The sequence below is a fragment of the Eurosta solidaginis genome, chromosome 4 (genome assembly GCF_040869045.1).
Source record: "Eurosta solidaginis isolate ZX-2024a chromosome 4, ASM4086904v1, whole genome shotgun sequence".
Taxonomy (NCBI): Eukaryota; Metazoa; Arthropoda; class Insecta; order Diptera; family Tephritidae; genus Eurosta; species Eurosta solidaginis.
This window is the reverse complement of record NC_090322.1, coordinates 203,981,180-204,002,378: the sequence shown is the minus strand read 5'-3', so window position 1 is coordinate 204,002,378 and position 21,199 is coordinate 203,981,180. Positions and strand designations below refer to the sequence as shown.

General features: G+C 36.5%; 1 protein-coding gene and 1 long non-coding RNA gene across 6 annotated transcripts in view; one reads left to right on the top strand and one right to left on the bottom strand.

Moving 5' to 3' along the window:
- LOC137250915 (uncharacterized) overlaps window positions 1-21,199 on the bottom strand; it is a 570,288-nt gene that overhangs the window by 507,750 nt on the left and 41,339 nt on the right. The gene's annotated exons all lie outside the window — the stretch shown is intronic.
- Window positions 1-21,199, top strand: part of LOC137250913 (uncharacterized) — a 178,497-nt gene that overhangs the window by 123,329 nt on the left and 33,969 nt on the right. The window contains exon 1 of one of the 5 annotated variants that reach the window (XM_067784633.1): window positions 16,291-16,980. The exons of the other annotated variants lie outside the window; for them this stretch is intronic. Coding sequence (XP_067640734.1) covers window positions 16,931-16,980 — 50 coding nt within the window. The 5' untranslated portion in view covers window positions 16,291-16,930. Of the gene's footprint in view, window positions 1-16,290; window positions 16,981-21,199 lie in introns of those variants that run through there. 5 annotated transcript variants of the gene reach the window in all.

The window sequence follows — 21,199 nt, the reverse complement described above, 5'->3', positions numbered from 1 at the left end:
CAGCAGGAATAAGGATTGAACTGCATTTCTAATCAGCTGTAAGTTGTAGTAGTTGGCAAGAGTGAATCACAACCAGAATAACTCCCAAGAATCTTTGTTAATTCCTTTTGCTGCTTTAACAAATGATTTTTGTATGATCCAAAGTTTATAGTCAGCTCACAAAGGGTTAATGCACTTGCTTACAGTTTTTTGAAGTAACTAAAGATAACAAAAAGTGTTACTTGTCAATTTCACCTTGTTTGATTTGCCTTGATAAGGTTTCTGTTATAAGTCAAAATAATAAATGTTGTAGAGTACAAATCATATTAGATTCTATAAAATAAATTGAATAACGTAGTTTTCCATTAGCACGTTTTCGGAGTAATAAAAAAAATGTTTGCACTTAGCACATTCGCAACTCACTGCATACCATCAATTAAGAACGACATTGTTGTAACTTATTTTTGGAATATGATGTATTTTAAGCTAAGCTATTTTACAGTTTTCTTACAAAGTACCACTATTGCTTTCATACATCCATAACATCGCCGCAATCACGCATGATATTGCGTTTGTAAATGTAAGGAACTTCAGACTTGGCAATTGAAGTATATTTCCTATTCATTTGTTAAATTGTAGTTTTAAACTGTGAAAAATGTTAGAAAAGTACCAGTAAGTACTGTCAAACGGATCTTCTAGTGTTCATCGGTACAACTGAACCAGATGAAGATGGCTATAGGGATTTCGGGATTCCGCTGGCCACCTGTGGTTTGCTCCTGCATAGATGGGCCTCGAGTCAACTCAGCAAGCGGTGGACGGACACCATCCCTTGCAGGGTAGCAAGATCTTTCTGCCGAAAGTGGATGGTAGGTGGTCTACCGACATATTTGGGTTCACTAAGGATCCTCAATGAATTGCCTTTGGGGTTTTGACAGGTCACTTTCCAATGGAAGTCCATGCTGTACGTCTCAATATAATGGAAACTCCATCCTGGTATAGCTTTATGGAGGATGATGAGGTGGAATAGACTGGGTCAAAAAAAAAAAGTTACTAATGTCCGCCCCTAAATTTGAAGATTATGTTGAGAGGGTTTCGGAAAAAATTTTTGTAACTTATAACAATTTGACGTCCGATTTTTAAAATTGATATGTCATTATTTTGGCCTAGAGAAGCTTCACATTTCCGTTTAATGTCCTTTTAAGCTATGAAGTCGTTTTCACATGATTAGGTCAGCTAACAAAATGTGACCCCCCTAATGTATGTTTACTTGTTCAATTTGCTGAACGCGTTAACAAAAAAATAAAATAAAATTTCGAAATGTAGAGTTTCGAACTTCAAACTTCGTAAGCCGATATCTATTTTTTGGAGGCTAAGTTCGAAAACGGAGATAGTACTTTGTTTACTTAAGCCTCAATCTCTACGAAAAAGTGGGTTTGTCCAATACCCAGAAAAAAAGTTGATTTTGTCGCATAGAGTTATTATTATATATACGAAACAACAGGTTTGACTCACTTTGTTACTTTGTTACTTTTTGTTAGCTGACCTAATCATGTGAAAACGACTTCATAGCTTAAAAGGACATTAAACGGAAATGTGAAGCTTCTCAAGGCCAAAATAATGACATATACATTTTAAAAATCGGACGTCAAGTAACCATGTTACAACGAAAAAACCTTTCGAAGGATCACAAAAAATTTAAAAAAAAATTTCCGAAACCCTCTCAACATAATCTTCAAATTTAGGGGCGGACATTAGCAACTTTTTTTTTTGTATGGGGACCAACCCAGTCTAATGTGGAATCATCAAATCACTTTATGCTTGATTGCCCAGCTTTTGCCAGAACTAGGCGAAATTACTTCGGTCGCGACTCACTTGTATCTCCGGAGGATTTAACCAAGGTTCGAAATTATATCGTTGCTACGCAACGCTTCTCTGAGCAGCTATATTGTATGTGGTATCACAACGGATCATCAAGTTGTCCAAGTTAGCTTACCCTATCAGGGCAACTACCACCTAACCTAACTAGGTTAGGTTAGGTTGAACTGGCCGGTCCATGAGGACCTCACATATACCGAATGAGTCCGTAGTGTTACCAGAAGTTTGTTTTAACGACGAAACTGAAAAACCCTATCAAAAACCAGGACCGATGTTATAAAATAACTCCGTCCTCTTGGCAAATACTAGAAGCTTTCTAGGACTTAAGCCACTTGCTGTTTCTAGATCTGACAGCCGTATCACTCCTAATAGCTGGAGTCTTAGCCTGGCAAGCGCAGGTCACGAGCACATAACGTGCTCGATCGTTTCCCCCTCCATCCCGCACTTCCTACATCTGCTATCACTGACCAAGCCTAATTAAAAGGCATGCGACGTGACTGTAAGTCTACAGTCCTCTCTTTGTAATGATGGAAGCAACTTTGTTAGTCTAAGGTTGTAAGACCTACACATAATCTTCGACACTTTACAGCGCCGCGCTTGAACACACGCATTTCCTTCTTGGTCGATCATGTGCACCTCTCGCCTTCGCTTAATCTCGCCCAGTCTAATTGGGACGTCTACGGAGCATGCTTCAAGGGATGCGCCCTTTTTAGCTAGTTCATCCGCTTTTTCATTCCCATCTATTCCCATATGCCCTGGGACCCAATATAGATGTATGCTTCTCCCTGTCCCCATTCTCTCCAGGGACTGCTTACACTCTAACACGCATTTAGATGCTGTGCTATGCGAGATTATTGCCTTAATTGTTGCTTGACTGTCAGTATAAAAGTTAACACGGTTGAAGCTTAGGCTATTCTTTTCCGGAGTTTCTACTGCTTTGGTTACGGCTACTATTTCCGCTTGGAAAACGCTACGGTAATCCGGCAGCCTGAAGGATCTGTTTATTTCCGGATCAGCACAGTATACCGCAGACCCTACTCTACTCCACTACTTTGGAACCATCTGTGTACACATGTATCGCCTCGTCCGCCATTTGAGCACTCTTGCGCCAACCGTCCACCTCTATTGTGGCCTTAAGATCGCCCTTGAAGCGCAGATAGGGAATCAGCAAATAACCTAACTAACGAGTGGGAAAAATAATTTCACTTGCAAAGTGTGAAAACACTCTTAGCCAAAGCAAATGTCAAATTTTTCTTCTTATGTTTTGCTTGCAACAAAAGTTGGAAGTTAGCAACTTTTTCATGCCAGATGTTGCCAGTGTCGCTCAATCTGCCGTTCTTCATAAAAATACGTGCAATATACTCATCATGCATAATAGCTGTGTTTTCTTTTTTTACATCTATATACATATACACTTAAACTTTATATGAACTGCTAAGCGTTAAACTTTATCAATTTTTGTTGTTATATCGGCCTACTGATTTGTACGATCGCAGGTTCGAATCGAGCTCAAGGCCTAACAATAATTTTTTATCATTATTATTGTTATGATACATTTTTTCTTAATTGAAAAAGTTTTTAAATTAGAATAGAAGAAAGAAAAAATTTAGACAACTGCCAAAGCTCGTTGTATAGATCCATTTCGGGAACTGCTAAATTCCTTCATCGGCAACGTTTAGGCGCCGCTGCCATAACCATTCAGTCATCAAAGTGGTTTTTGTTTGTCTTCATTAATCCTACTTCTATTCTGGTTCGTGCCAATTGATATTCACAACACTGCGACATCTGTTGCAGAATGGATGTGAAAATTGGACTTGTTTGATGGCAATGCTGCCTTAGTGTCATATTTTATTGACACTTTTTTCCCCGTGCTCTAGGATGTATTAACAATTTTTGTTGTTATATCGGCCTACTGATTTGTAAGATCGCGGGTTCGAATCGAGCTCAAGGCCTAACAATAATTTTTTATCATTATTATTGTTATGATAAATTTGACACAGACCAATGCGCATATGCATATCGCAATTTATTGCTTAAGCAACAACACAAAATGCAAGTCTCACGGCGCACATGAAAGAAAGCAGCGTACAGAAATTATTCCGCTAGCAGCATACTTGGGATCAGCAAATCATAATGTTGGATAACGACATATTCGTTGATCTATTGTTTGTATCCCTATATATTTGTTTGTGCATATTTTAGTTTACACTTACTGTACTTTAAAATTGTATACATTTTTGATGTTTATTTTACTTTTGTTTTCCGAACATATGATCAGTCGATAAAGAATAACCACAAGTGTAAGTTGTGTCTCGTTTATATGTATACCTAGTTGCATAACGTAAATTTTAATGACCATGTATCTGAAATGAATGCCCCCCTTTTTATACATTTGTGTTTACTTACAGTCCTGAAGATGGCTTCAGACTGAAGCCGAAATATTGACAAATTAAAAAAACCAATGAAATTTTAAACATTGTGTTTTATTTAACCACGGCCTTTAAGCTCATTATTATTAACATAACGTAAACGCATAAGGCTATAAAAATTACCAAAAATGTTCAAACGGGGAGCACACCAAAAGAACGGAGACACCCTTAAGGTGTACCAAACCATCAAACACAAATATAATACACGGATCAACAGGGACATCAAACGATACCAGCAAAAAACACAACAAATTATTAAAATATCAGAGTCGACGAAATTCTTGGAGAGATGCAAGCGAAGTGGAATAACACCAAATTTTTTAAGAGATGCAACAAAAGATATTATGTACATCATAAAAAACAACACCAATAATTGCAGAATTCCACGTAAGTACACAAACAAAGTTGTCACATTCATTAATCAAGTGCAGGCGAAGCTTTTAAATATGATAATATGTATCAAACATGACCTCCTAAGACAAAACAGAAGGGAGGCAAATAGACTGAGAACAGAAATCGATCACACTCTTAATTCTCACCATTCAACCAAATTCTACGAAAGTGAAAATATACTGTTGGACAACCTCACAAGCAAGATTAAACAGAGACAAACAAAAAAGTACGAAAAACTAAGACAACAAGAGAAGGAAAAACTCAATATTAGGGTGGTACCACAATGGTTCCGAAATACCACACAAACTGAAATACCACATGATATACAATGGCTGTTATCACTGGGCCCGAAATATGTCCTCTCGACCGAAAACAAGAAATTTCCTCTATTTAAGTTTATAGCAGACGGGGAAAACATTATACAAACGGCGAAAGATAAGGAATCACAAGAAGTGGCAAGAAACAACTTCACGACACTGATACACGACCATCTAAAAAACAATACGATTTCCACACGAGACAAATTCACACGCAAAATACTGGAAGAGACAAAACGGTTCCTCAAACACAACAAACTATTACTTGTACTCAATGCCGACAAGGGCAACGCTACAGTGGTGATAGACAAAAACGAATACGATACAAAGATTCAGACACTGGTGAACGACATCTCTACCTACAGAGTTTTAAAACGCGATCCGACGAACAAGCTACAAGACAAAAACAATGAGATTGTTCAAAGGATGTTCAACAGCGGTGCCATAGATATCCAAGAAAAGAACAAGCTACTGTGTAAAAATGCTATTACTCCCAGAATCTATGGATTACCAAAAATTCATAAAGAAGGTATACCACTCCGACCTATTTGTTCATCTATCGACTCCCCGTCATACAACCTCTGGAAATATGTCGTGAGAATACTCAAAAATATCACTTGTTCTTCTAAATATAATGTCGATGACTCAGCAGAATTTAAAAGTAAGGTCAATGGCACATATATTTATGATGATGAAAGCCTTGTTTCCTTGGACGTAGTCTCCTTGTTCCCAAGCATTCCGGTTGATTTAGCCATTGAAATCATATCCGCAAAGTGGGAAAACATAAAAGAATATACATCCTTAACAAGGGAACTATTTATCACAATGGTGAAATTTTGCATAAAAGAGAATCGATATTTTAAATACAATGAAAAAATATACGAACAACGTACAGGAATGCCCATGGGCTCACCAGCCTCCCCAGTCATAGCTGACATTGTCATGGAGGAGCTGCTAACAAGATTCGAAAATGAAACTACTAGCAAACCACGCCTACTTACAAAGTATGTAGATGACTTATTTGCCATTGTAAAAACTGAACAAATTGGAAACATTCTCACTGAACTCAACAGCTACAGCAGAAACATTAAATTTACAATAGAGGTTGAGAAAGATGGTCAACTACCGTACTTGGACACGTTAATCAATAGGAGAAACAACAAATTCTATATTGACTGGTACAGAAAACCCACAGCTTCGGGAAGACTAATTAACTATTATTCAAAACACGAAAAAAGTACAATAATAAATACCGCCAAAAGCTTCATAAGACGGGTACTTACAATAAGCGACAGAATGTACCACAAGAAGAATATCACGATCATCAAAAAAACTCTAGAGGATAATGAGTTTCCAAGTAGCTTGGTCAATAAACTGGTCCGAAATTTCTATACCAGAGCACGTAATGAACGTAAACCTGAAGAAGCAAATAACAAAATATACAAAGCGATAACCTATGTCCCAAGAATAGCAGAGAGGATCAAGAGATCGGATTTATATGACAAAGAAAAGGTCAAAATAGCGTTCACATACAACAATACATTGAAACAAATTTACAGTAATACAAAGGACAGAATTCCAAAGGATGAGAAATCCAACCTAATATACAGAATCCCATGCAACGGTGACGGGTCTCACTTATGCGAGAAGGTATATGTGGGGACAACAAAATTAAAATTAAAGACAAGGATTTCCGGCCATAAGTCCAATATTAAACTTAGAAACAACGCTTCGGAAAATAAAACGGCCTTAACGGCCCACTGTAAGGATACGGGCCACTATCCCGATTTCCAGAATGTTACTATATTGGACATAGAGAAACAATATAATAAGCGCTTCACCATGGAAATGCTCCACATTATGAACACGCCTAATGATAAGAGAATTAATTTTAAAGGTGACACAGACCAATGCGCATATGCATATCGCAATTTATTGCTTAAGCAACAACACAAAATGCAAGTCTCACGGCGCACATGAAAGAAAGCAGCGTACAGAAATTATTCCGCTAGCAGCATACTTGGGATCAGCAAATCATAATGTTGGATGACGACATATTCGTTGATCTATTGTTTGTATCCCTATATATTTGTTTGTGCATATTTTAGTTTACACTTACTGTACTTTAAAATTGTATACATTTTTGATGTTTATTTTACTTTTGTTTTCCGAACATATGATCAGTCGATAAAGAATAACCACAAGTGTAAGTTGTGTCTCGTTTATATGTATACCTAGTTGCATAACGTAAATTTTAATGACCATGTATCTGAAATGAATGCCCCCCTTTTTATACATTTGTGTTTACTTACAGTCCTGAAGATGGCTTCAGACTGAAGCCGAAATATTGACAAATTAAAAAAACCAATGAAATTTTAAACATTGTGTTTTATTTAACCACGGCCTTTAAGCTCATTATTATTAACATATTGTTATGATAAATTTTTTCTTAATTGAAAAAATGTTTAAATTAGAATAGAAGAAAGAAACAATTTTTTGGTTATAGCAGCGGCGCCTAAACGTTGCCGATGAAAGAATTTAGCAGTTCCCGAAATGGATCTATACAACGAGCTTTGGCAGCTGTCTAAATTTTTTCTTTCTTCTATTCTAATTTAAAAACTTTTTCAATTAAGAAAAAATGTATCATAACAATAATAATGATAAAAAATTATTGTTAGACCTTCAGCTCGATTCGAACCCGCGGTTAAACTTTATCTACACATCTGAAATTGTTGCGCAGAAAATTAGTACTCCTAAATTTCAATACGCATTATACTCAGTTGCAACTGAAATGTGTGTCTATGTTTTAACCTCTATACCACCTCTATGTATTACCTCTACAAATGGTGTGTGTCCACTATTACCCGCAAACGATTCAGCTATAGGTTATACAATATGGTCAACAGAGGTGTGTGTCTCCACTTTTAGGTACAACCCGTTCTGTAGCTAGTTACACTTTTTACCCGCAAATGTAGATGTATATACGTGTAAAGAAAACACGGCTAATATTGCGTTAAACGCAGCTACATATGTGAAGGACTGCTTATGTGACGGGGCTTTTATGACGCATGTACTTACATATGCAGGTATATAATCTAATTATATTAGACATACTCTACAAAATAATAGTTAAATTCTTATCAGTATTTGATTAAAAATTTAATTTGTTTTATAATATAAGAGAATATTCGCAGAAACATCTAAAATTTATTGTACAAAAGGTATTTCTATGCATTAAATCTTATTAAGACTTGTAAAAAGTTAGTACGACTACAACAGATTATAGAAATATCTTTAACATGAATTTTTTTTTAAGTACAGTGCTTGAAGTACTCATGAATTGTGAGTATTATTTTGTAAGGAGAAATCGTGCTATAGGTTAGGTTAGGCTAGGTTAGGTTAAAAGAGCGTGCGTGGGTATTACCCACACTTCCACTCGGAGACATTTTTGTCCATTGTGAGTGCCTTCAGTAAGTACAGCGTGGCGAAAAATTCGTTTAGCCCCATTACCTCCTAGTGGTCCTCAACGAACCACTTGCATTCCCTGATGAACCCAAAAGAAGCGAGACGTCCACCTGCCCAACTTCTGCCAGGCTGTCGAGGAAGCGTGAGCCCAGAAATCTGAGCCTTCTCCTTTGAAGTGCCGGGCATCGGCAGCTTCTGCAGAGGGAGCTTGTTGGTATTCGCCACCGTCGGAGCATTGGGTGATAGCACAATGACCTGTGATGACACCCGTAAGTACCCTCACCGCAGATTTGTTCAGTTTGAGAAGGAAGCTGGTGCCTTTCCTATACAAGCATGGCCATAAGGACCTTGAGACTTCGCAGTCAACCCTACTGGTCCATAGCAAATCCGTTGCCCTGTTCTCATATTCCCGACTCTCCGTAGGAGATAACTCAGCGGCGGTCGGACGGGGCTGTCCACCACTCTTATGTCTAAGTCGGAACCTTTCCTAACCATCTCATCCGCGAGTTCATTCCCTACAATGCCGCTGTACCCCGGGACCCAGAAATGGGAGACATTGAGATGAGTAATAGAAGCCAGAGAGGCTCTACACCTCTGCACGATGTCCGGTTTTATCATGTTGGACTCTAGTGCCCTTAAGGTGCCTTGGCTGTCAACAAAGATTGTTACGTCGGTGTTGGACACCGTACTATATTGGAGCAGCTTTGCCGCTCTGTCTATGGCATAGACCTCGCCTTGGAATACATTGCATGCGTCAGGAAGTCGGAATGATTGACTTAACCAAGAAAGATAATGAGTTTTGAATTAAAAGGGATTGCACTCGCTCACTAACTAATCAACTCAACGATTTTCTAATACTACAAATATTTACTCAGTATTTACAGATTTGATATATAGCCTGTATGCATATAAATAGCAGTATACTCACTAAAGTTTTTAACAACTTATCCAAGTAATAAACTAAAATCAAGTACAGTAACTGTACATACTAGTTACTATGTATATTAGGGCGGATCAAATTGTATGGGGAAAAATGAGGAAAAAAACTTCAGGTGCACATCCAGTTTCTGAATCTATGGGTCATACTGAGTAATATTGTCCATAGGACCATAGGTCTAAAATGAATTTCGAGCCTGCCTAATTTTGTTAGACAATTTTATATCCCAATCCGAATCCGAATTTGACATTTATATTCATGTATTTTATTTGTGAGAGCCGCTATTCGGATTGGAATATAAAATTTTCTAACAAAATTAGGGAGGCTCGAAATTCATTTCAGACCTATGGTCCCATGGACAATATTACTCAGTATGACCCATAGATTCAGAAACTGGATGTGCCTTTTCAACAATAAATTTGACCCACTCTTATGTATATACATACATATGTACCTACTGTAACCCAACGTGTCTCTTCTCCTATCTGAGTGGATTCTAACAAAAGTTCGGTAATGTGGTTTCATAAGGAATTTCAAAGAAATCGAATAGATCTATCTTAGCTGCCATATTTCAAACTTTGTTTAAAAAGCGCCCTATCTAACCTTAAATTCACAATAATTTGACATTAGCTGTGGCGTTAGCGAACCTACCTTATCCGAAGTAATATTCATCCCCTAACATGGTTTTATGTCGAAGTATTTGTGTATACCAAGTACATCAGCAGAATCTGAGCGAACTTTCTCCATGGCTGGAAATGTTATCAGTTCATCCAAAAGTTGTTTGTCACCACAAAACGCAAGCCTTCTAACATACCCTTCTATATAATAATTGCTTCATGAAAGATATTGATAAAACTTTATAAATTTGCTAATTTCGTATATAATTTACTTTTTTTTACATAATTACGATGTACGATTATTCGATTTTGGCTTATCGAATTGTGAAAATCGAGTATATTTTCTATATATTGGCGGCCGCCGTGGTGGGGTGGTAGCGTACTCCGCCTATCACACCGAAGATCTGGTTTCACCCCCTGGCAAAGCAACATCAAAATTTCAGACACAAGTTTTTCAATTAGAATAAAGTTTTCAGTTATCAGTTATTTGGCAAGCACTCGGAGTGTATTTCTGGCATGAAAAACTTTTCAGTGAAAACTCATCTGCCTTGCAGCTGGCGTTCGGAGTCGGCATAAAACATGATGGGCTCCTCCCGCCAATTTGCGGAAAAAAAGAGAATAGCGCAAATTGTAAGAGAAGCTCGACTTGACATATACAGCCAAACATATTTTTGTTGTTGTAACTTGATCATTTGACATCCGAATAACAGCAGATTTGCGTTAAGCTAAAAGAAATTATGTCAAATCTAAATTTAATGACGACATTTCTTCCAAAATTTTGCGAAAATTTTAAAATCCTGAGCAGTTTTTCTGAAAGATGATAAAGCAACGCAATGAACATATTTCATAGATATAACTGGACAAGATCCTGCTCGTCTTTTGTTTTTAATCAGAGCTTAGAATACAACCTCCCTATTAAATTCGCGTTTGTTTCAAGCATTGAATATGAGATCGCAAAGTGTATAAAGCCTTCGACACGATTAATCAATATATATTACTAATGAAACTTAAACATTTCGGCTTTGGCTCAACTTCAATAAAATTGATGGAAAGTTATCTTTCGCACAGGCTACAAGAAGTCTAGAACGTGGAAGAATTCTTTCAGGTGTATCCCAAGGATCAATCTTAGGTACAATCTATTTACTGCTTTTATTAAAGGCATTGTGCATTGCTGTTACATTTCCTTCATACATTTATATGCTGAAAATATTCAGATATTTTTCGCGACCAATCGGACTGAGGGAAGATCTTGTGCTTAGGCTGAACGATGATCTTGAAAAAATATCACTTTGGGCTAAAACGAATGGCCTTTGCCTAAACGAGGACAAAACACAGGTCTTGCCAATATTGAACGACTCGTTAGACCAAAATTGGAAAATACCTATAGTCCTCGATGGAAAGTTATTACAATTTCATTCCGTGGGATCGGCATTGAGGTTCGGCTTAAAAGTTAACTCCCGCTAAGTAAATCAGATTCGTTACAGCATATCAAAAATATGCAATACCGTAAGAAACTTGCGGCATAATGTTCCTGCCTTCATCATAACCTCAACTTCAACTACTTAATACTAGGTACAAACACACGCCATATTGGCAATTTATACCATTTGGGCAATTTATTACGCAATTTATCATATAATAAATTGTAATAACAAATTGCCAATTTAAAAAAAATTGCGTAATAAATTGTTTCAAACTGTAAATACAACCTTGTAAAGTGTGTTTATTGAGTAGATTTAAACGTCAGCTGCGCATGGCTCAACTATATGGTTGGCTCATCTCATCAGCTGATATTATTTTTTTCATTTCACTGGAGTAGGAATTGTCAAAAGAGGATGGCAAACTCAAAATGAAACCAAAACATTGAACACATTATCTTACAACACACAAAAATTTTAAAGTTTTATGTTTTCATTCCATTCCATTCACCTAATTCCAACACGCACATTTTGACATTCTGAACACAGGTATGTTATTGCTGTAGAGATGAGCCAACCGGCCATCAAATTGCTATTGTGTAAGCTAAATTGAGTTGTATGAACACCACTCAATTTGAATTGATATTGCCTCAATTTATTTTTCTGTTTGAACATAGCATAAGGCCATAATTATGTTACATATAACTTATTTTGAAACTGTGTATGGAGATTTAGACCATGAATTTAAAAACAATTAAAGTTAACAGTGTGGCCAAGGTCATGTAGTCGCATCTAGATTATTCTTTGTTAGTGATGTGAGAGTATAGATTTCGTTACCAATTCCAATTAAACGAATTAAATCATATGAATGCTTTATAAGGCAGTAAAAAATCTTTTTTATTAATTATCTCGTCCAAGCTTCCAATCCCCTACCTTAATAAGGCCTTCGTTTTTTGTTAAAAACTAATACTATGTACAAACACACACCAAATTGTCAATTTATACCATTTGGGCAATTTATTAAGCAATTTATCATATAATAAATTGTAATAACAAATTGCCAATTTAAAAAACATTGCGTAATAATTTGTTTCCAACTGCAAATGCAACCTTGTAAAGTGTGTTTATTGAGTAGATTTAAACGTCAGTTTTACGCATGGCTCAACTATAGGTTGGCTCATCTCATCAGCTTATTTTATTTTTTTTATTTCACTGGAGTAGTGATTGTCAAAAGAAGATGGCAAACTCAAAATTAAACCAAAACATTGAATACACTTTCTTTCAACACAGAAAAGTTTCAAAGTTTTCAACCAGCTATCAAATTACTATTGTGTAAGCTAAATTGAGTTGTATGAACACCACTCAATTTAAATCGAAATTGCCTCAATTTATTTTTCTGTTTGAACATAGTATAATATGAATTTTAGCTTAATTTAAAAAAAAAAAAAACTTCTATTTTCCCTTTTGAATATGTGCAAAAAAAAACTATAATTTTAAATTCTTTTTTCCTGAGGGTCACCTCAAATCTTCCCTTTATCCTGAAACTTGTTTTCGTATAATTTTGCTTGCGATTTAAAGCAGTTGTATCACTTAATGTATCTGTGATTTTCTTTTCATCAAACCATAAAAATACTATGTTAAAGCGCTTGCAGAAGTAATAAGGACATTAGAAGAAATAACATATAGAGATATTCAAGATTAAAATCATTGAATTATCAACTTGAATAATCGCATATCAAATAACCAGGTCACAATAAGAAAACATTTTCGTGGTATTTGCAAGGATCAACAAAAATAAAAAATAAATTTTTCCAGACCTTCGCAACATAAGCCTCAAATTCAAGGGCGGATCTTTGCGGTTTTTAATTCCATACTAGCAGACCCGCGAGACATTATTATTCCCTAACCTTGGTCTATCTATATAACTTTTAAGACGTTTTTACCTCTTGCTCTACCTCCCCCTATCCCTATCACCCCTTTTCCTTATCCTTTTACTCACTCCTCCCTCTGCCTTTCTCTTTCTCTGCGTCTCCTTCTCCATATTTTCCTTCACTTCTTTACCGCTCCATCTATCCCTAACTCTCTATCTTCGTATAACTCTATCTCTTTATCAGTATCTTTTTCTTTTTTCTCTTCTCTCTAGTTCTTCTTATTCTTCTCCATTCCTCATTCCCAGTCCCAGCCCCAGTCCCATTTCCGCTGTCATTCCTAGCCCCAGTCGTTCGCTGGTCCATCACCCGGTAAAATTATCTTAAATACTATCCTAGACAAAGGGCTGCCTATACATATTGTAACGAATTTACTGCAAATCCTCTTATTTGCAACCTTTTGCTAAGTTCGAATCACTAAACTGTTGAATAAATAACTCCAATATTTAATAATGCAAAATGGCCTTTATTCAAGTACTTTCAAAATAACACTTCTATTGATCGACAGATAGCGTGCTTAATCGCAACTGATTCTCGCTCCTCTACTGGTGTCGCCTGTTACACTGTTTGGTTTACTCGTTGATATTTCTAGGCGGTTCTGTTCTAGATTCTACTAGTTGGTTATCTGCTATAAGTTTCTCAGCTATAACTACAGATGCACAATTTTTATAGCTTCTCTCACAGCTCATGCGCGTGTGTTTGTGAGCGACATTATATTGCATATCTCAGATAAGATATCTGCATGTGTTTGTGCGTTGCTTCTCCGCTGCGTGTACGTACATATATGTAGACATAATAATTGAATTATTGATGTGCATCAAGTCACTGCTTAGAGATGGTAGTACCCCTTAGTGTTGCTAATATTCGTAACAATATGTATACCATTTTTCAGGCAAATCGAACCATGAATAGAATTTTTTCGAATAGATCGGTCCCTGGCCCACAGCCAGGAAAGAAACTTCACAGGAAGACTCACCGGGTTGCTGTGAAGCTATTCTGGCAATTTGAATAAAATCTGCGCAGTGGTTTCGGAGGCCATAAGCTGCAAACAAACATTTATCCCTCTATATATACTATAGATTATATATGTACATAGCTCAAATCTTCTTAGTGCACAAACATTAGCCTATACATACAAACATGGTCAAAATTAGAACTCTTGTTTAAGAATTTTAACTTGTTCAAACGAAAGAGTATTTTTCAAGAGATGTATGCATACCATTTATGTTGTATTAACTTGTCAACACGCATAAATATGTACATACATATGTCAAGCTGTTATGAAATGGAAATCCATACATACATCAATACATACCTATGAATGTACTACCGAAGTTAAATAACGCTAGCGAATGCTGGCTTTTTTCCACATTCGATCTAATTCAATATGTACATATGTATGTGATGCATAATGCGATGTGGTGAAAGTCCCACTCAAAGCAAGTTTGCTCGTACAGTTCACAGCGAACAAACACACGAACTGCATTTTTTGGAAAATATGTTACTTTTGTTTAAACAATTTGGCTCATATTAGAGAGAAATCAAGTATTTTTTTATGCAGAAAGAAGGTAAATATTTCAAAGTTTTAGTGCAAAGAAGAAGTATTACAATCGATCCATACGTTTTTCCTGTGTAAAAAAATAATTAATGATTTTTCACTTTGTTTTGAAAATGTGCCAGGTATATACTTATTTTGTTTTGTTGATTTTCCGACAGGGTGGATAAATGATGTATATTGGAACGATTTTCAGTCATCCCTTATGTGTATATGCTGTGTGCTCATTCAGAACCGAGGGCGGTTTTTACTGATCGATTTGTGTGGCCGACTGAGGCAGGTAAAAGTCCGTAATTTTAGTCGTTTGGCCTTCTTTGGGGGTTTGTTGTTTTGGTGCGTTAATTGTTTTGTATTTATTTGTTGTTGTGTGTTTGTCTGTTGTACCTGTGTGATTACTTTGTTTCTTGCAAACAAGTTTTAAAGGCTCGAATATTTTGTCAGAAATTGGGTTTATCTGTTCGTTTATTATTCTACCGTCGAATGTTTTCTGTTTGTAGATTTCCATGTTTTCGGGTACGTTGAGACGTCGGCCTTTTGCTTGTATGTGAAGAACCCTAACTGTTTTATTGATGTTTGCTGGGGAACATTCATTTCCGACCATGTGATTGATTCGCGAAGTTAAGGCTCTGGTATGTTTGCATTCCGTGTTTTTTGTTGTAATCTCTAATGTGCTCTCTGAACCTCGTTCTTATTTTCCGTCCTGTTTGTCCTATGTAACTATGTTGGCAGCCACAGATAAGCTTGTATACGCCGTGGCTGCTCCTCTGAGTTAGTTTTAGTTCTTAGTTTCCGCCCTAGATTGTTCGATGTTTTGAACGCTGTGTTAATGATGTATTTTTTAAAGAAGTTTATATGTTGCTTTTCCAGTATATGTCATAGTCGTCCAGGTGTTATTATTTTCCTTTTCATTAACACGTTTTGGTTCACCATGCTTCCTTCTGTGCTTATCTACTAGTACTTTTTTATATCCGTTGTTTGTAGCAATGTTATATATGACTTCAAGCTCTCTCTTGTATCTATGCCCCCTATGTAAGAGGTGTTTTTATATATACCTTCATATTATATTGAAAAAGTCCACCTCAAGTAGGTAAGCTTTTAAATGCGTTTTAAAATCGGAGCATTCTGTGTGATGGAATTTCAACGGTATCTAGCGTCTTTATTTTATAAGATTTATAGAGAGATAATATCCCACGTACATTCAAAATAATCGTCTCTAATGCTGCGTCATACATAAAAATATTCAAAATCGTATCACCTTTTATAACGAACTTTTATTAATCCCTATGCGCATACTTCACCGGCAGACACCGTGCGTATGATAAACATTTTACATTTAGCGCGAATCTAGAACTTTTTTGCAATTTAACCTTAGATCAGTTGTTTAAGAGAGCTGCTCATGTGCAGTTCGTTTAGTGTGACGAAACGCGTTAACTTCACTTTTTTAATTAAAATATCAAAAGCTGTTTGATTCTATATCTATATATATATGTGATACCTCAGTAGACAAGTGGTTAAATAATTCTAAAAGCGTAGACGAACATGCAAAAATTACAAAAAAAGGGAAAAAACAATATTTTACATGTTTTATGTATTTAAACTTGCGGTGATAGTTGTGTAAATAGATGCAAAAAAAACTTGTGTAAATAAATCTGATTAACATTTGTGATACATTGCTGGTGATATACATACATACGCACATGCATACAATTATAGAAATTAGTTATATGAAAATGAAAGTCAAAACATTCTTGTTAAAATATAAATATAAATATAACTATTAAATATATAAATTTTTACGTAATTAGTCGTAATATATGATAAAAAGTGCAAATTCGATCCTGTGTATATTAAAAATTTGTCGTCATAAGAAAAAGTTGTACCTCAAATATTTTTAAAAATTTTAAAAATATACCTCAATAAATAAATAAAAGATAAAATTTATTTTAAATATTGTGCACTCCCAACACAAATAAGGAAATTTATATCTAAATACGGCGCAAGAAAACAAACAACCAAAATGCGTATCAGTTTACCTGCTGATCTGCTAAATACAGCATATGAAACCAGGTAACAAAGGAACATATTAATATTGAGTAGATATATTACACATATACAGTGAAACCTCCCTTGGGTAAGCACTCACCGTCAGTGAACTCATGTACGCCCAAGAGAGGTGTCCGCTCAAGGGAGTGGGTAGCTATTAATTTTTTTTTTATTATTTAACATATTAAGTACTCGTAACCTTTTATTTTCAAGAGCCATATCTATTCTAATATCTACAGCACAGTCGGAAAGTATTAGAACAAGATAAAACAAGTAAGACACTTTTACTTGTTGGGTGTAACCGAACATTATATACTCAGCATGAGCTTCAGTTGTACATTTCATTTCAGATAAATTACTTTTCTACATAACACGTGGCACCGCCCCACTTGAAAATCTACCTACATATGTGCGCCCGTTTAAAAAAAAATGTCTCCCCATTTCCTCTTACAATAAAACTTGATAAGTGAAATATCATTGATTCAAAACTATTTTTGCTAAGTTATAACTTATTATTCTAGTCTACGACCCTTTTAAACTTGTTTTATATCTAAGTTGCTGTGGACCTTTCTATCCAACTTCGACCCATACGTGAACTAGTGACCGGTCCCATGCCCCAGATAATTCCTCTTCCCCACTCCTCTCTCGGTGGAATGACTGGGGTGCAGGTTGTATAGGGAGCCGTTATCGGTTCTAAGCAGTTAAAGTTCTAACTTTAAGACAACATCTTTGCTAATGACGTAATTGGATAAAAAGTTTTTTTAGGTTTGCATATTTTTTTTCGAATGGCTCTAAACCTGATAAATTTCTTGTAAAACCGTATAAAACTACTTCTAACTTATTCATTAAAAAGTAAATAAAGGTTTCTTAAGCTCCTATAATTCAAAATTTGTAAGAAATGTCGGGTAAAGAGCTTTATAAACCAATATTTTTTCTGTAAATACGGGGGTGAATTTTATTTTTCTTTGTTAGCAGGATTTGACACGAAGAAACAGAGCATCCCCGAAACTTTTAACATTTTCGGTCTAGAAAAAATAGTAGTCGATTGTGCTTTTATTTTCTAATCGGTCTAACAAATACTTTTGGTTTTTTTTTTTAAGTTTTTGAGAAAAATTCTCTGAGGTGAGTAATTTTTTCATATGGCAGGATTTCTATGATTATTGTTACTCTTCTTGTAGTATTAATCAAAGTTAAATAGATTCCAAACTCGTTTTTCAAAATTATCAGCTTACGTGGTCATATCAAGCTGGGAGGATATTAGGTCAATTGACGTTATGACCACTTCAAATGATCATACGATCAATTGCCCTATGACCACTTCAAATGGTCAATAGACTTAATGACCTTTCTTAGATTGACTTTATGGCCATTGAGACAATTTCTGTTTGACATTACAGCAATTTAAGATCTACAGCAAAACAAAAAACTGGTTAGTCGTTAGTTGAATATTTCTCTGCCTATTTCAAAAGAGTCCTCACCGACCCTGCTTTTAATCCGATTTTGCACTGTAATAAAACAAGAATTAGAAAATCTAGAGCCACAGGCGAAAACTTGGAATAAAACATGGCGCGATTTTGTATTCCAATTTCTTTACAACTCTTATTTAAATAATTGATTCTTGTTTTCAAGAAATCCACGCTGGTCCAGTATTAACCCCGATGAAACTGGAATATAGAAAAAGAAGCGCGACAGGCGAAACATTCAAGTTTTTTCTAAGCTTCTAGCTTATTCAGGTCAAGGATCAAAATATAGAAAAAAAGGAACGCCATATCCGAATATTTGAAATAAAAAAGAATGTCTCTTTTTATTCGACTGAAGAAAAATATACCAAAAAAACCGTAACTGTGTTCGTTAATTGTTAGCACTGTTATACGTGGCGGTGGGAAACTAAATAGTTGACCTTATGGCCACTTGGGAAAAAAAGAGAACTTTATGACCATTTCCGAAAGGTAGGGTGCTCCTTATGTCAATATCGTTGATATGTAATATGGCCATAACTTCAATTGAATAATATTGGTCATAAGGCAGATTGATATTATGGCCATTTACCTTATGCCGTCCTCCTATAACAAATCTATCCAGAGATCGTCCGGCTAGCACCTTAATGGTGCTAATACTCGAAACATACCGGACCAATATCAGGCAAAGGACCATCATCATCGGTAGTACTCCCCAAAGTCTGAAGTAGTTGCACATAAAATTTCCAAAATTAGTGTCTGTCTCCATTATTCACTATTGTGGGTATGCGTTATTTACCATTTCCGAAAAATATGCACCACCACTATGCACAAGTGCCGATAAGTATTTTTATTAGTCGCAAACGCAGATGTATATGCATGTTTAAAACAGAGCTCATAAAACAAGAAACATGAACTTATGGAAAAAGTTCCGAAATTGGTTAAGAAATGATGTTGGTTTTAATTTATTTGCAAACATTTTTTAAACTTTATCTTGCACAAAATATTTCCCACTGTATAAGAAAAGGGGCTCTATTACCTACGAGACACGCGACGATTCTGGACGATATGACGAAGGGGCAATTAAACGGAATAATAACCGACCTAACATCCAAAACAGACCACACACCAGAGGTTTTGGACTTCCAAGTTCAGAACATACGATATCCTTCAAGGGACGAATGGGAAGTAGGCCTAGACAACGGCAGGGGCACCACAATATACACCGACGGCTCGAAAATGGAAAAGGGAACTGGAGCTGGGATGTACTCAACACATCTACAGCTCAGCCAATCATTCCGACTTCCTGACGCATGCAGTGTATTCCAAGCCGAGGCCTATGCCATAGACAGAGCGGCAAAGCAGCTCCAACATAGTGCGGTCTCCAACACCGACGTAACAATCTTTGTTGACAGCCAAGCCGCCTTAAGGGCATTAGAGTCCAACATGATAAAATCGGACATCGTGCGGAGGTATATCGCCTCTCTGGCTTCTATAAGTCATTTCATTGTCTCCCTTTGCTGGGTCCCTGGACACAGCGGCATTGAAGGAAATGAACTCGCGGATGAGATGGCTAGGAAAGATTCCGACTTAGACATGACTCAGGTGGACAGCTCCGTCCGACCGCCGCTGAGTTATCTCCTAGGTAGAATCGATGAATATAAGAAAAGGGCAACGGACTTGCTATGGACCAATAGGGTTGACTGCGAAGTCTCAAGGTCTTTATGGCCATGCTTGGATAGGAAAGGCACCAGCTTACTTCTCGAACTGAACAAATCTGCGGTGAGGGTACTTACGGGTGTCATCACAGGTCATTGTGCTATCGCAACAATGCTCCGATGGTGGCGAATACCAACAAGCTCACTCTGCAGAAGCTGTCAGGATGAGGAGGAAGAGGAGTCGATCTACCACTTTCTCTGACAATGCCCGGCGCTTCAATGAAGAAGGCTCAGATTTATGGGTTTATGCTTCTTCGACAGGCTGGCAGAGGTTGGGAAGGTGAACGTCTCGCTTCTTCTTGGGTTCATCACGGAAAGCAAGTGGTTCGTTGAGGACCACTAAGAGGTAATGGGGCTGAACGAATTTGCCGCCACCCTGTACTTACTGAGGGCACTCACAATGGACAAAAATGGCTCCGAGTGGAAGTGTGGGTAACACCCACGCACGCCCTCTTAATCTAACCTTAACCTAACCTACCTACAGGTTGAGGCATTTTGTAGAACGTGAGGTGACCTAGTCCAAAAGTTTAAATTTAAAAGGGTACAATTTTTCCCAGAAAAGAAAACACCAAAAAAGCCTTACACACTCTTAATTACTCAAAATCATAAAAACCTTGCACTGTGAAAACAAAGCGGCACACTTCACAGATCTTTACCCTTTTGTTAAGCTATTTGTAACGTCGCAAAACCGCACATTTCCTGAAGTGTACACAAGTGGTGCGCAATGTACGTCATGGCGTATAAGTAACGTAAAACAAATTAAAAATTTTGCAAACAGAGGCTTAAGACGAAAAAATGTCGCATTTGTCTTTTATCATTAACAAATACAAGTAAACCTCTTGTTTCCGTCAAAATTTACAATTCCACAATTACCTGCAACATCATCTGATAAGCGTTTTATTACGGCAATTCCGTTATAAGCAGAATAAAATAACCCACGAGTCAATTTATGTATTCGAAATATGTATGTAAATAGGGAGCTTCACGCCAAAAAGCATTTGATAACAATTGTAAGTTCGCGGTAATGTGAAAATTTGTACCTATATTTTTACCTACATACAAGTACAA